Source organism: Acinonyx jubatus, chromosome C1 (genome assembly GCF_027475565.1).
Source record: "Acinonyx jubatus isolate Ajub_Pintada_27869175 chromosome C1, VMU_Ajub_asm_v1.0, whole genome shotgun sequence".
Lineage (NCBI taxonomy): Eukaryota > Metazoa > Chordata > Mammalia > Carnivora > Felidae > Acinonyx > Acinonyx jubatus.
The window spans coordinates 160,054,711-160,069,848 of NC_069381.1; the positions used below are offsets into that span (position 1 = coordinate 160,054,711).

The 15,138-nt window shown below is 38.4% G+C and overlaps 2 protein-coding genes across 4 annotated transcripts in view; one reads left to right on the forward strand and one right to left on the reverse strand.

Annotated features, from left to right (window-relative positions):
- Nucleotides 1–12,282, reverse strand: part of CIR1 (corepressor interacting with RBPJ, CIR1) — a 43,833-nt gene extending 31,551 nt beyond the window's left edge. Inside the window, exons 1-2 of the mRNA XM_015086360.3 lie at nucleotides 12,123–12,282; nucleotides 5,780–5,874 (exon numbers count right to left, since the gene is read on the reverse strand). Coding sequence (XP_014941846.1) covers nucleotides 5,780–5,874; nucleotides 12,123–12,194 — 167 coding nt within the window. The 5' untranslated portion in view covers nucleotides 12,195–12,282. The remainder of the gene's footprint in view (nucleotides 1–5,779; nucleotides 5,875–12,122) is intronic.
- A 3-nt stretch (nucleotides 12,283–12,285) lies between these two features.
- The window catches only part of SCRN3 (secernin 3), a 32,817-nt gene continuing 29,964 nt past the window's right edge, over nucleotides 12,286–15,138 (forward strand). Inside the window, exons 1-2 of one of the 3 annotated variants that reach the window (XM_015086369.3) lie at nucleotides 12,286–12,388; nucleotides 14,460–14,628. In XM_015086369.3, the coding sequence (XP_014941855.1) occupies nucleotides 14,470–14,628 (159 nt within the window). In that variant the 5' untranslated portion in view covers nucleotides 12,286–12,388; nucleotides 14,460–14,469. Of the gene's footprint in view, nucleotides 12,389–12,417; nucleotides 12,891–14,459; nucleotides 14,629–15,138 lie in introns of those variants that run through there. The other 2 variants (XM_053215301.1, XM_053215302.1) reach the window with 2 other exon arrangements.

A 15,138-nucleotide genomic window follows, 5' to 3' on the forward strand; every position in this document is an offset into this window, starting at 1 on the left:
AGTTCCAAAACTTTATTTCACTGATTAGATAACATCTGAAATACATGAATGGAAATTCAAACAGTGCTGCCCCTTTAGTAACTGGCTTTAAGTTCTGAGACTTTCTTGTTACCTGAGAGATCCTCACCCTCCCAGAAGAAAAGGGGAAAAATGCCATGGTCACTCTCACATGCTTTTCTTAAACTTTGAAATGCTATGGAAATAATGACAGCTTTGAAATCTTATATGCCAGCACAAATTTGGAATTAAGTTAAATAGTGCCAACATTTTTTCTTAATTGTGAGGGATCAAACAGTTTTGGAAAAATGAGTCTCTCTGGAATTTCTTTAAAAGTCAAATCCAATTAATGCTTGTAATAAAAGTCAAAGTCAATAGGAGAATCACATTCTTTGATGAGGCCAAAGAAGAGAATATAGTTTAGAGATATTCTACAACAGGTTAATTACTATGATGGAATCAATGTCTGCGGCACCTCAAAAATCATTTTCTTTTTAGTTCTGTTTTAACACTGAAAGTTCTCAGTTTAGGTTCTGTTTAGAGAGATAATGCTATCATTTTTTTTTTTTTTAAAGCTCTGCAATAAATTGAAGGGCTGGTTGAATTAAAGTTTTGATTCATAAGATCCAAGTAAAGTACTGATAATAAAGATGAAAGCTAAAGAGTGAATAGAATTTCCTCTTATATTTGAAAAAGGCAATCACAAAGGATTACATAATTATAATTCTTCTCTTATTTCCATTGGAATTTATAAAGAACTGTTACCAAAAAAAAAAAAAAAAAAAAGGAAGAGAGCAAAAAGATGACAGGATCTATATCCATACAATGGAATATTATTTTGCAATAAAAAGAAATGAACTACACGCTACAAAATAGATGAACTTCAAAAACATTATACTAAGTGAAAGAAGCCAGTCACAAAAGACCATTTATATGTATGATCCCATTTATATGAGATGTCCAGAATAAGCAAATCTATAGAGACAGAATATAAATTAGTGACTGCTTAAGGTGGAGAAGTAGAAGGGACAGGGTGTGGGAAAGAGAAGTAACTGCTAATGGGTACAATATTTCCTTTTTGGATGATGAAAATGTTCTGATATTAGATTAGGGTGATGGCTCCAAGACTCTGTAAATATATATACTTAAAACAATATACCTTTTAACAAGTGTGCAAATCATATCTTCAAATAACAACATTTTAAAAATTAAAATCAAGCACGTGAAAAGCTCAACATCTGGTTATTAGAGAAGTATACATCAAGACCATGAGATACCACTTCACACTAAGTAGAATGGCTATTTTTTTTTTTTTAACATTTATTTATTTTTGAGACAGGGAGAGACAGAGCATGAACAGGGGAGGGTCAGAGAGAGGGAGACACAGAATCCGAAACAGGCTCCAGGCTCTGAACTGTCAGCACAGAGCCTGATGCGGGGCTCAAACTCACGGACTGCGAGATCATGACCCAAGCCAAAGTCGGCCGCTCAACTGACTGAGCCACTCAGGCGCCCCTAGAATGGCTATTATTAAAAAAAAAAAAAAAAAAAAAAAAAAGGAAAATGGGGTGCCTGGGTGGCTCAGTTGGTTGAGCATTTGACTCTTGGTTTTGGCTCGCGTCATGATCTTACAGTTTGTGAGCTCGAGCCCCGCGTCAGGCTCCGTGCTGATGGTGGGTGCTTAGCTTGCTTGGGATTCTCTCTCTTCCTCTCTCTGCCTCTCCCCTGCTCTCTTTCTCTCTCAGAAATAAACTTTATAAAAATTTTTTAAAAAAGGAAAATAAGAAACATTGACGAGGATATGGAGAAAATGGAATCCGTGGACACTACTGACGGGAATGTAAGATGGTGCAGCCACTATGGAAGAGAGTTTGGTGGTTCTTCAAAAGCTAAATACAGAATCACTATACAATCCAGCAAATCTACTCCTAGGTATATACCTAGAGGAACTGAAAGTAGGGACTTGAACAGATAGATATTTACATGCCAGTGTTTATAGCAGCATTAACTCATAATAGCCAAAAGATAGAAGCAACCCAAGTGTCCATCCAGGGGTGGAGAGAGAAACAAAATAGGGTGTATACATATAATGGAACATTATTTAGCCATAAAACAAAAAAAAGTTCTGATACATGCTACAGTATGGATCAATCTTGAACACACTGTGCTAAGTGAAATAAGCCACACACAAAGAGATAAATATTTCATGATTCCACTTATATGAGGTGCCTGTAACAGGCAAATTCATTTTTACTTTAGAAAGTAAAACAGTGGTTACCAAGGGCAGAAGGGAGGCGGAATACGGAGTTACTGTTAAATAGGTATAGAGTTTCTATTTGGTGTAATGGAAAAAATTCTGGAAATGTACACAACACTGTTAATGTAATTAATGCTGTGAACTGTACACTTAAAAAATGTTATATATATATATATATATATATATATATATATATATATATATATTTTTTTTTTTTACCCCTGCAAAAAAGCATTTTGTTTATACTGACATAAAAATAACATAAAATCAAAACTGGAAGATCCAATTTCCACTTCATGCAAAACTCTACAGGTATATAAAATAAAAAGTAAAGCTATGATATTGACATTTTAATTTCAATTAAAAACCTGTAAAAATTATTATTTTTATTGCTGTTGACTGTATACAGAATGGATATAGATTTTTTGACATCCCAATAAATTTTTTTTATCCAATGAGAATAATAAATGTTACTGTCATCTTTAAAAAGAGTATGTAGGAATCAATATTCATAAACATTAAGAAACATCTCTATAGCAGGAAAAACTTAAAAGAGAAAAATTAGATTACTAAAGAACAAAATTGGCTACCAAGGACATTTCTGAATGAAGAAAAAAAAAACCCTTTGTAAATCACCAATTACTCATAAATGTGCATTTGAATAACCAAACAGAGAAGCAGTGAACACATCTAGTGTCCAGAACCTGGTTTCTAAATATCTTTTTCCAATAAAAGGAATCAAGGTCCAATCAATTTGGTTGATTCCAATGCTAGAGCAGGGAAAAATAAAAGACAAATTTGGACCATCTTATGGTGCCAGGAAGTGGTTTTAAAAAAAGGCTGGGGGTGGGGGATGCCTGGGTGTTTTAGTTGGTGAAGCAACTGATTCTTGATTTCACCTCGGGTCATGATCCCATGGTTCGTGAGATAGAGCCTTGCGTGGGGCTCCTATGCTAATAGCACAGAGCCTGCTTGGGATTCTTTCTCTGTCCTTCCCTGCTTGTGCCCACATGTGAGTGCATGCTCTCTCTCTCAAAATTATTAATAAAATAAAAAAACTTTAGAAAGCCAACACAATTTTAAAAAATAAAATAAAATAAGATTGGGGCATTTGCAATGGTTATACGAGCCAAGCTGGTAGAGCAGTCAAAGGCTAAAATTGAAACAATTTGAGCAACAAAATAAACAACAATAGTATTGGATTATAACCCATTAAAAATTTTTTTTAACGTTTATTTATTTTTGAGAGTAAGAGTGCAAGTGGGGGAGGAGCAGAGAGAGGGAGACACAGAATCTGAAGCAGGCTCCAGGTTCTGATCTGTCAGCACAGAGCCCAAAGCAGGGCTCGAACCCATGAACTGTGAGATCGTGACCTGAGCTGCAGTCAGACACTTAACCGACTGAGACACCCAGGTGCCCCTGGATTATAACCCATTAAATAAATACCTGAGTCCATACTGATAGAAATAAATGAATAAATAAATAACTAAATAGGGAAAGGGAAAATTCTTGTTTCCAGAGAAATTCAAATTTTAAAATGTAGAGGGAATGAGAGGAATAGAAAATCACCATTAGAATACCATGGTAATAACTAATGCAGGCAGTATCCACCAATAAATGCTAAATTAGTGGACAAAAGTTCAAGAAAAAATAGATTATTTGCATGGCTTCAAGTATTTAATTACAAAGAGAGTAAAGTAACTTTTTTAAAAATCAAGAATAAACAGTATGGGGCACCTGGGTGGCTCGGTTGGTTAAGCATTCGACTTGGGCTCAGGTCATGATCTCGCAGTCCTGGAGTCCGAGCCCCGTGTCAGGCTCTGTGCTGTGTCTCCCTCTCTCTCTATCCCTCCCCTTACTCATGCTCTGTCTCTCTCTCAAAAAATAAACATTAAAAAACAATTTTTTAAAAAAGAATAAACAGAATAATCTGCTGAAAAGCCACTCACCTCCACTATCTCTTTATCAGTCTAACGCAACTATAGGCTGTTTCCCTGAACACCTCTCTACTTTCCCACTGTGATCTTTAATAAGCTTTTACTATATGTAAATCAGGGTTTCTCAACAGTGGTGCTACTGACCTTTTGGACCAGATCATTCTTCGTTGGGTGGGGCTGTCCTGTACATTGTAGGTTGTTCTGCAGCATCCCTAGTCTCCACCCACTAGATGCTGGTAGCATCCAACATCTGAGCTGTGACAATCAAAAACGTGTCCAACATTGCCACATGTCCCCTGGCAGGGGAGGGGGAAGAGGGGGGTGGATAATGGACTTCAGATGAGAACCATGGATCTAAATCCTTAACATTCTTCATAGTTCAGCTCAAATGTCCCTTCTTTCATTAAGTCTTACCTTGTTATCCCAAATGGAATTACTGTGTCCTATGTTAGCATGCTATTGTTTTTAAAACTTGTGTTTTTAATACATTGTTATTATATTCAGCTTTGAACTATATGTACGTATCACTTACGAGAGAATTCCTGAGGGCAGAGACAAACTACATATCCCACTTTACAGGCCCCTATAACAAAGGGGCCTTTTATTGTCTTGCACAAAAGGAGGTACTCAATAAAAGTTAACCAGATTGAATAGAATTGTTGTGAAAAGTATTTAATTGAAGTAAAAGTTTTATTTCTATAATTTTGCTCTTGATACACTACATATACATATATTTTTTTTAAGTTTATTTTTATTTAGAGAGAGAGCGAGAGAGCAAGGGGGCAGGGGGGAGAGAGAGGGATAAATCCCAAGCAGGCTCCGCACTGCCACTGCAGAACCCACTCAGGGTTCAATCTCATTAACCATAAGATCATGACCTGGGCCAAAGTCAAGAGTCGGAATCTTAATCAAATGAGCTACCCAGGTGCCCGACACTACATTAGATTTTAAAGAGAATATTAAGTAATAGTCTAGTAGTACTTTACTTATGTTCTATATTTTGATGAGAAACAGAACTGAGCTGCAGACAGTGTGGTCCATATAATTAAAACATCACTATTCACCTGTTTGATTAACCAAGAGCAACCAGCTTCAGAGTTAGACTTGCTAATATAAACACAAAATGACAAGAGCTAAACGGGAGGCACTGTGCTGGAATAAACCAACAAAGAACTCTAGTTATGATCCTGCCATTAACAGAGCAATGATATCCAGGTCAAGTAGAGACACTTTACTTTTGATGGTGTCCTATGCATCTTTTCATTTCAGTGTATACTAAAGAAATATCTCTGTAAGAGGTGTCAGTAGTTCAAGTGTAGACTTTTATTGTTCTTCCAAGCTTTACCTAAGTTGGGACTTCCTCATAAGCTGTATATGGAGTCACATCAATGTATATTTTCTGTGAACTATTGGTAAGGTTGGAAAAAGTGGCCACGTACAGATATCAGAGTAAAGAGGGTTCACAGGAAATAGAATCCTATCATTGGGGTATTCAATTCAAAAAAGCTAATTTAATATATGATTCAGTAAGGGATCATTCTCATGCAACTGATCATTCTAAAAACACCAGCATAGTGAAATTTCTTACCTATTATCATATGATTCTTGTTCTTTAAGATATTGTTGCATTAATTCTTCTTGTTTCTTCTTATCATATGATATTTTCTGTTCTGCCATCCATACCTAAAGTAGTGAAGTAAAAAATTAAAACAGAAAGTTTGCTCGTATTTTATAACAAAATATAAAATGTTATTGTATACAGTTTACAATATAATCTATTTTGGTCATAATGACATCATAAGATGACAACTGAAAAGTCTGACTTGTGCCTTGATACAGGTCCTTAAATCTACACATTCAGTGGCTAAAATTAACAACCCAGGCAACAACAGATGTTGGTGAGGATGTGGAGAAAGGGGAACCCTTTTGCACTGCTGGTAGGAATGCAAACTGGTGCAGCCACTCTGGAAAACAGTATGGAGGTTCCTCAAAAATTAAAAATAGAACTACCCTATGACCCAGCAATTACACTACTAGGTATTTATCCAAAGGATGCAGGAGTGCTGATTTGAAGGTGCACATGCACCCCAATGTGTATAGCAGTGCTATGGACAATAGGCTAAGTATGGAAAGAGCCCAAATCTCCATCAACTGATGAATGGATAAAGATGTGGTGTGTGTGTATATATATATAATGGCATATTACTCAGCAATCAAAAAGAATAAAATCTTGCCATCTGCAACAATGTGGATGGAACTATAGTGTATTATGCTAAGCAAAATAAGTCAGCCACAGAAAGACAAATATATGACTTCACTCATATGAGGAATTTCAGATACAAAACAGATGAACATATGGGAAGGGAAGCAAAAATAACATAAAAACAGGGAGGGGGACAAACCATAAGAGACTCTTAAATACAGAGAACAAACAGAGGGTTACTGGAGGGGTTTTGGGTGGGGAGATGGGCTAAATGGGAGAGGGGCATTAAGAAGGACACCTGTTGGGATGAGCACTGGGTGTTATATGTAAGTGATGAATCACTAAATTCTATTCCTGAAATTGTTATTACACTATATGTTAACTAGCTTGAATGTAAATTAAAAAAAAAATAACTTAAAAAAAGGAAAAAAATCTAGTTATTCAAAATAGCTAGCTTTCAAGAAAAAATCAAATTTAAGAACCACTTTAGGGGGCACCTGGGTGGCCCAGTCGGTTGAGCATCCGACCTCGGCTTGGGTCATGACCTCACAGCTCGTGAGTTCAAGCCCCACATTGGGCTCTGTGCTGACTGCTCAGAGCCTGGAGCCTGCTTCGGATTCCGTGTCTCCCTCTCTCTCTGCCCCTAACCCACTCACATCCCATCTCTGTCTCTCGAAAATAAATAAACATTAAAAAATTTTTTTAAGAACCACTTTAAGTACCTGTGGTACAACAGCTTCTTGCACTTAGTCTCTGTGTTATTTCGGAGAAGAGAATGATAATCTTTCTATATGGAGTATGTCTAGTCCAGAAAACACCCAAGGCACAGCCAGTAGGATTAAACAATGCTCCCAAATGCCAATGGAGGAGAAATGGAGGATGAGAAAAAGAAAAAAAGAAAAGGAATTGAAAGGTAGTTGCAGAAAAAAGGGAAGAGACAAGAGAGGAAACAGAGATAAGAGAGAGATGCATGAAATGCCTTGGAGTTGCTCAAGGGCACCAATATCACAGGCTGAATGTATCCCTACATGAAATCCTCAAAATCATAAATGTGGTGGAGGTAAAAAGCCCACACAACTTAAGCAAGGATACTTAATCAGGTTATTTCTAGACTGAAAAGGTATCAAATGCCTTCCAACTGCCTTTACAGTAAAGGACACAGTATTTGACAATCATTCAACGTAAAGAGCAAGTCAAAACTTTCTATCCATGGGTGCCTGTGTGGCTCAGTTGTTAAGCCTCTAACTTCAGCCCAGGTCATGATCTCACGGTTCGTGAGTTCAAGTCCTATAGCGTGTGAGCTTGAGCCCTGCTTTGGGTGAGCACGTGCCTCACTTCGGGTAAGCCGTACTTCTCTCTTTCTCTCTCTCTCCCTCTCTCTGCCACTTGTGGGATTCTCTACCTTTCTCCCTGCCCTGAGCTCACTTGCGATCTCTCTCAAAAACAAAACAACACACACAGATACACACACACACACACAAAACTTTCTAAACATGCTAGGTTTTAAGAAGGTAAATTAGAGGACAAATACTTACATTGATAAAATTATGTCATTAACTGTGGGGGCAAATAAGTGTGGGACAAGGCTGCCGTTAGTTAATTTTAGAAGCAAAACAGGAGTAGTTACCAGTTTGTTTGTATGTGTGTATGCATGTATGTATGTATTCATTCACTCACTCACTCACTCACTCACTCACTCACTCACTCACTCGCTGGCTCATTCAGGCAGAAAGAGAAGAAGAGAGAGAATCCCAAGCAGGCTCTGCAATATCAGTGCTAAGACTGAACCAAATCATGAGATCATGACCTGAGCCGAAACCAAGAGTTTCGAAGGTCAACTGACTGAGCCACCCAGGTGCCCCACCAGTATTTTAGTAGTGATGAAATAGGAAGGTTCCAAGGGGACACAGTGGGAGATGGACAAGTAGGAATTCATATGGAAGTGAAAGCAAAAACAGAAATGAAAAGAATTCTTCAGGGACAGAATATACCAAAAATTTCTTTTGGGATAAGTTTCTGAATGTTTTCTCCACTGACTTCATACTTACCAGTGTAATGTTACAGAAGAAAAACCTACACTTGGGATAGGCAGTAAAAAGCACATGTTTGGAATTTTCACTGCAGCTCAAAATGAAAACAGTTGCAACAAAGACAAGCAAGGGGTCACTGCCTGGGAGAGTAACGCACTAATCATAACATGGCATTTCTAACAGAATAACTATCATTTATTTAAAGTTTTAGATTTTACAATGTTATTTCACCAGTCTCAATTGCTCAAGAGCTGAAATACATACTGAGTATCATGGACTGGAATAAAAATAAAACACATTCTTAGCCTTCAAAATGCTCAGAATCTGCTAATAAAAAAGTATGTTTAAGCTATTTCAGAATAAAAAAATGAACTGTGTAAGTGATAACAAAGTTTGCTATCTGGATAATAGGAATACACACAAGGTAAAGAAATAGAACAAGACGGTGATTAATTTTAGAGGAAGGGAGGAAGGCTGGTATAATGGAATACTTTATAGCAAGTTTTGGTTTTTATTTTGTTATTTTTTAATTTTTATTTATTTTTGAGAGAGAGAAAGAGAGAGAGCGCGCAAGGGAGAAGCGGGGGGCGGGGGGGGGCAGAGGATCTGAAGTGGTCTCTGCACTGACAGCAGAGAGCCTGATGTGGGGCTCAAACTCATGAACCATGAGATCAGGACCTGAGCTGAAGTCAGATGCTTAACCGACTGAGCCACCCAGGTGCCTAAGTTTTGGTTTTCAGAAGTTAAATTTTTTTTACCAATATATTTTTTAAAGTTTATTTATTTACTTTGTGAGAGAGAGAGAGAGAGAAAGAATGAGTGAGGGACGGGCAGAGAGAGGGGGACAGAAGATCTGAAGTGAGGCTGGAATTCATGAACCACGAGATCATGACCTGAGCCAAAATGCGACGCTTAACCAACTGAGCCACCCAGATGCTCCAGAAGTTAATTTTTAAGTTAAGTAAATATATTCATAGGCAGCCAATGATATTATTTCTTCTATATCCTTCCAAAGATGTTCTAATGCATATATACAGAAAACAATGTGTGTGTATATATATATACATACATGTGTATATATATATACACACATACATGTGTATATATATATATATATATACACACACACATACATGTGTGTGTATATATATATATATATCTCATACACATTCTTTTCTCACTCTTTTCATAAATGGTAACATATACTGCATGTATACACAGAATATGTATAAAATAAAATTGAGTATCATAGAGATCACTCCTAGGTCAGTTAAAAAAAAGTTTCTTGGTTTTGGAGGGAGGAGGGGCTGAATATCATTTTACTGTGGAGCTATCCCATCATTTACTTAACCAATCTCCTGCTGTACTGATGGGCATTTAGGAAATTTCCAATCTTTTGCTATTACAAACTCTGCTTCAACAAATAACCCTCTACATAAGTAATACCATACATGTCAAGCAGGGTTTTGAAGAGGATCAAAATTTTCCAAGGAAAAAAACACGGTAAGATAGTACTAGCAGAGGGAAAAGCTCAGACAAAGGCCGAAAGGTGCAAAATAAGAATTAAGTAGTTTAATATTACTGGAGTGTAAAATCTGAAGTAAGAGAGTAGCAATAGGGGATTGAAGAAGGAAAAATAAACTGAATCCAAATAACTAGGATTTAATCCTGTAGTATTTTACTAAGAAGCCAAGCAATCAGATTTGTGCTTTAAAAAGATCACTCTATGGAAACAACCCAAATATTCAACCGATGAATGGATACATAAAATGTACTATATCAATACAATGGAATTATTAAGCCATAAAAAGAAATACAATACTGACACGTTCTACAACATGGGTGAACTTCAAAACTGTTATGGTAAGTGAAAGAAACCAGCCACAAAAGGCCATATATTGCATGATTACATTTTTAGGAAACATCGCGAATAGGCAAACCCCCAGAAATAAAGTAGGTTAGTGGTTACCTCGGGATGGGGGCGGGGCGGGGATGGTGGTAAGGACAAATGGACAATAAGTGCTAACAGATACAGGTCTTGTGGGGAGATGATGAAAGTATTCTAAATTGTTTGTGGTGGTGACTGCACAAATCTGTGAATATACTAAAAACCACTGAACAGTACACTTTAAGTGGGTAATTGTCTAGTATGTGAACTGTACCTCAATAAAGTTGCCAAATAAAACATATTATTCTGATAGCGATGTGGAGAATGGATTTGAGAGGGGTCAAGACTGGAGGCCAAGAAAACCAAAACAAACAAACAAAGCCCCCCCAAAACCAAACCTGTTAGGAAATTTAATAGTTCAGGTGGAAGATGACGAGGGTCTGAGCTAAAAAACAGGTAGTAGTGATAAAGAGGAGAGATGAATTCGAAATATTTGGAAGGTAAGACAAATTGAATTTATTAGCTACCTAGATAAAGGGGGTAACGGAAAAGGGATATATCTTGAATTTCTGGGTTGGGTGACAGGATGTGTGTTACCACCTCTATTTCCTACTCATGAGATAGGAAGTATAAAATGAAGAGCAGATTTTGAATGAAAGACATATCCATTTCAGACATGTTGAGCTTGAGATGCCTGTAATATGTCAAGATGATAATTTCCAGTATGTAGTTGTCTTGACATGCCCCAAGCTGGGAGAAGAAATGTGAGACTGTAGATTTGAGAGTCCTGGGTAAAGAAGTAGTTAAAACCATGAAATTGGACGTGATTGCCTGGGAAAGCATATAAAGTAAGGCATAGGCCAAGGATGAAGCTCTGAGTAATACATGCATTTTAGGAGCAGGCTAAAAATAAGTATGTGTATAGGAGAAATTAACATTTTATTGAGCAATCCCTCTATGTGGTACTTTGTTTCAAGCCTTTATCTATACCAGCTTATTTAGTCCTCATAACAATTTCACAAGTCAAGGCAACTGATACTGTTCATTTTAAATTTATAGATTAGGAGGCTGAGGATAAAGGATATTAAGTATTTGTGTAAGATCTCAGGGCTAAAAGTGATTGTGCTGGGAGCGCTTGGCTGACCAAGTTGGTAGAGCAAGCGCCTCTTGATTTCCTGGGCAGGAGTTAGAGCTGCACGTTGAGTGTAGAGATTACTTTAAAAAATAATAAAAAATTAAAAAAAAAGTCAAACGTCGTTGTATATCGGAAACTAATGTAACGTTGTATACACGTCAATTTAAAAAAATATTAAGTAAAATAAACAGCCAAACTTCAAAGAGTTCACCAGGCAGACGCTACATTATCGGGTGGGATAAAGACAGGAAGAGGTGCCTTTATTTCCCTCTTAAGAGCTATCTTAAATAAACAGGGAATCACCTTTGTACAGGATAAGCAGAGCTCAGAAGCCACGATCCCTGTGATCCGAAAAGACAAAACCAAAAACAGCTGAGAAAGTAACGAGGAACCACATGATCATACTTCGTATCTTACAGATTTACACATTCTAGATGACAAGCCGACCGGGCAGACGAAGGCTGCCCGCCTCCCGGCTGATGGAGAATAAGCGTCGAGGCCAGCTTTATTAGCGAGTTTCTCAGCAGAGAAAAAGGGGCGGGAAGACCAGGGTGCCAGGCCTGGGGAAGCGGCGACTGTTCCAGAAATCCCACAGACACAACCACTTTCATCACCTCCAGCCCTGGGGATCCCAGGCGCCAAGAGCCAGAACCCTACCCGGCTCCCCTTACTCACTTTCTTGATATTGGATTTGGAGGCGGGATGAAAGTCCTTCTTGCACATGAAATTGGCAAAAGACTTCCCCATCTTGAAGCCTAAGCTGGGGCCGGCGGCCACTGGAACTGTGAACAACGTAAACAAATACTGCCGCCTAACCGGAACTGCGCCTCCAGTGGCAGCGGGAACTTCCGCGGTCAAAGGTGACAGCTTCCGGCCGCTAGCTCCTCCGCCCGCCCTAGCACACCCCTTACCCCTTCCTCTGAGGGTAGCTCCTAGGCCAGGTGAGGGGCGTGAAAGGGGCAGGGGCGTGCAAAGTTGTGGTGCTAGGTGGGAAGCCGCGCGCTGTAGCGCGGCGGGACCGAGGGGCTCCGGGAGAGGCCCCGGGTCTGGGGTGAGCCGGCTGCGGGCTGAGCGCCGCCAGCTGGGGTGCAGAGTGTGTGCTGGGTGGCAAGGGGTGCTTGAAGTTCGTCCTCTTTATTCTGTGAACTCTGACTCCAGGTACATAAAGTTCTTCGCACCGAGTTTTCTCGTCTGCGTTTTGAAAATAGTACTTCTCGTCCGAACTGTAGTACGTACGGATCGGGTGGATCAAACGATGTGATATTTCTAAAAACGCTAAAGCATATAGAATGGAATGTCAACTCCATAAGAGCGAGGATTCTCAGCTGTACCGTGCCTGGTTCAGAAAGATGTTCCTAAACATTTGTTGATGATGAATGCGTACTGGGAGTTAATAAAGACTCTCAAGCCATCCCCTTCTAAACGTGCTAGGCGTTTTCCTAAGTAGGTGGCGTGTTTCCTTAGCTTCTCGTATGACTCCAGTTAGCATAGATCATCTAGTGCATTTTAACGGCCCTTCAGACTCCAGGGTTTTGAGTGGACATGGCTGCTTTGCTGTAGGGGATCCACCAACCAAATCCTCAGCAAGGAGGGGGTGGGTATGATAACAAGAAGAAGCCTTTTATGAGAAATATACTCTTATGCCCAATAATAACAGCTTTCATTTGAGTGTCTGATATGTACCTTGCACTGTGCAAAAACGCTTTACACACTGTCTTTTTAAATTCTAATAACAACCTCCTGAGATATTTACCGATGAGGCAGAAGGCTTATTTCGAGATTGAATAGCTTGCCAAGGTCATGCAGTGGTATAACTAACTTTGGAACACAAATAGAACTGGACCTAGGACATAAAGGTTGAAATTTACATAGAAAAGAACAGCAGCAATCGTGACTTCCCTCTTTCAACAACAAGAAAAGAGTAAAGTGTTAGGAGTTTCAGGCTGAATGTGTTTCTTTCTTACTTGAGTCACTTGTTTTCTTTTGAATGAAACATTTATTAAACTTACTTTTTGTTTTTAAACTGCTAGTATGGGTTACCTGGGTGACTCAGTCAGTGGATCATCCAATCTCGAGTTCTGCTCAGGTCCTGATCCCAGGGTCGCTGACCATGGAGCCTGGTTAAGATTCTCTCTCTCTCAAAAAAAATTTTTTTAATAAAATAAACTGCTAGTATCTGTTTGTGTAAAGCGATTCTAAAGTTTGGGCATTATAAAATAAGGGAAAGCAGGAAACTCTAAAACAGTATGTCCCTTCTGGAAGCAAATATGATCTACCAAAACTGAGGATTTCAGGTTTTCCAAATTACAAATGAAGACACAATCTTGATACTAAATTCAACAATCAGGATTTATAAGTTATGTATGTGAACTTCTTCCTAGACATATCAACAGTTTGGTATTTTGATTGACATGTTTTTGTATTTGTCTGATTCAGTGAGTCTTAAAATTTCAGTCTTCTCAGTATTATAATCTGGGTGTATTCTTCTCCAGCTCAAAGGAGACCCCTTCCTTCCTTTGAGGAAATACTGGGACATTTCATAACTTCAGGTGATGAGAATACAAAGATTAATAAAGCACGCTCCCAGCCCTCATGGATCTTATTGTCCAGAAGGAGACTCATATATGTGCGCAAATATGGAAACTCATAGGCGTACACAAATATAGTCTTCATAGCAGTAGAGTTAAGTGCATGGGTTCCCAAATATGGAAATACTGAAAGGAGATTCAGGGAAAACTTCGGGAGAGAAAGATCTTAGAGGATAAATTTAACCTATAGACTAGAAGAAGTTACTTGTAATGTCATTTTCTTATTGATTCTTGTAGTACAAGATTCATTCCCAAGTCATTTTCTTACAGATTTTTGTAGTGCAGTATAAAGTTTAAAACGTTCATGAACACTCTTTATTTGATATGGCAATAACATCCCTTGGTTGTCAAGTAGAACTCTTTGTTTTGTATATACTAAAAATGTTTCTCCCTTTTTATTTTGAATCTTCTATATGTTTTTTAGTTTTTAAAAAATGGAACCTTGTTCCTGTGATACTTTTGTGGCATTACCTCCAGCAACGGTTGATAACAGGATTATTTTTGGAAAAAATTCAGATAGATTGTGTGATGAAGTACAGGAGGTAGTTTATTTTCCTGCTGCAGTTCATGAGAACCTGAGAGAACATCTTCAGGTAGGTGAAGTACATGTTTTGTTAGCAATAGTTTTCTTTAAAAGTATCATAAGCAGCTTTTTAATTAGCTAGTTATTTGGCAGAGACTCTAGAAGTTAAAAATTCAAGAGGGCGCCTGGGTGGCGCAGTCGGTTGAGCGTCCGACTTCAGCCAGGTCACGATCTCGCGGTCCGTGAGTTCGAGCCCCGCATCGGGCTCTGGGCTGATGGCTCAGAGCCTGGAGCCTATTTCCGATTCTGTGTCTCCCTCTCTCTCTCTGCCCCTCCCCCGTTCATGCTCTGTCTCTCTCTGTCCCAAAAATAAAAAATAAAAAAAATAAAATAAAATTCAAGAATTTAAATTTGAAAAATAATTTGAGTCAGAATTAGACTTCTGGTCTTTTATTTCAGTGATTGGGAGGAAGCTGAAAAAACAATAGAAATAGTTGTTGATTCTTTGATCAAATATTTGAATGTTTATCATATGCAAGCATGTCAAATAGGGCAAGGATTTAATGCCTGCTGTCAAGAC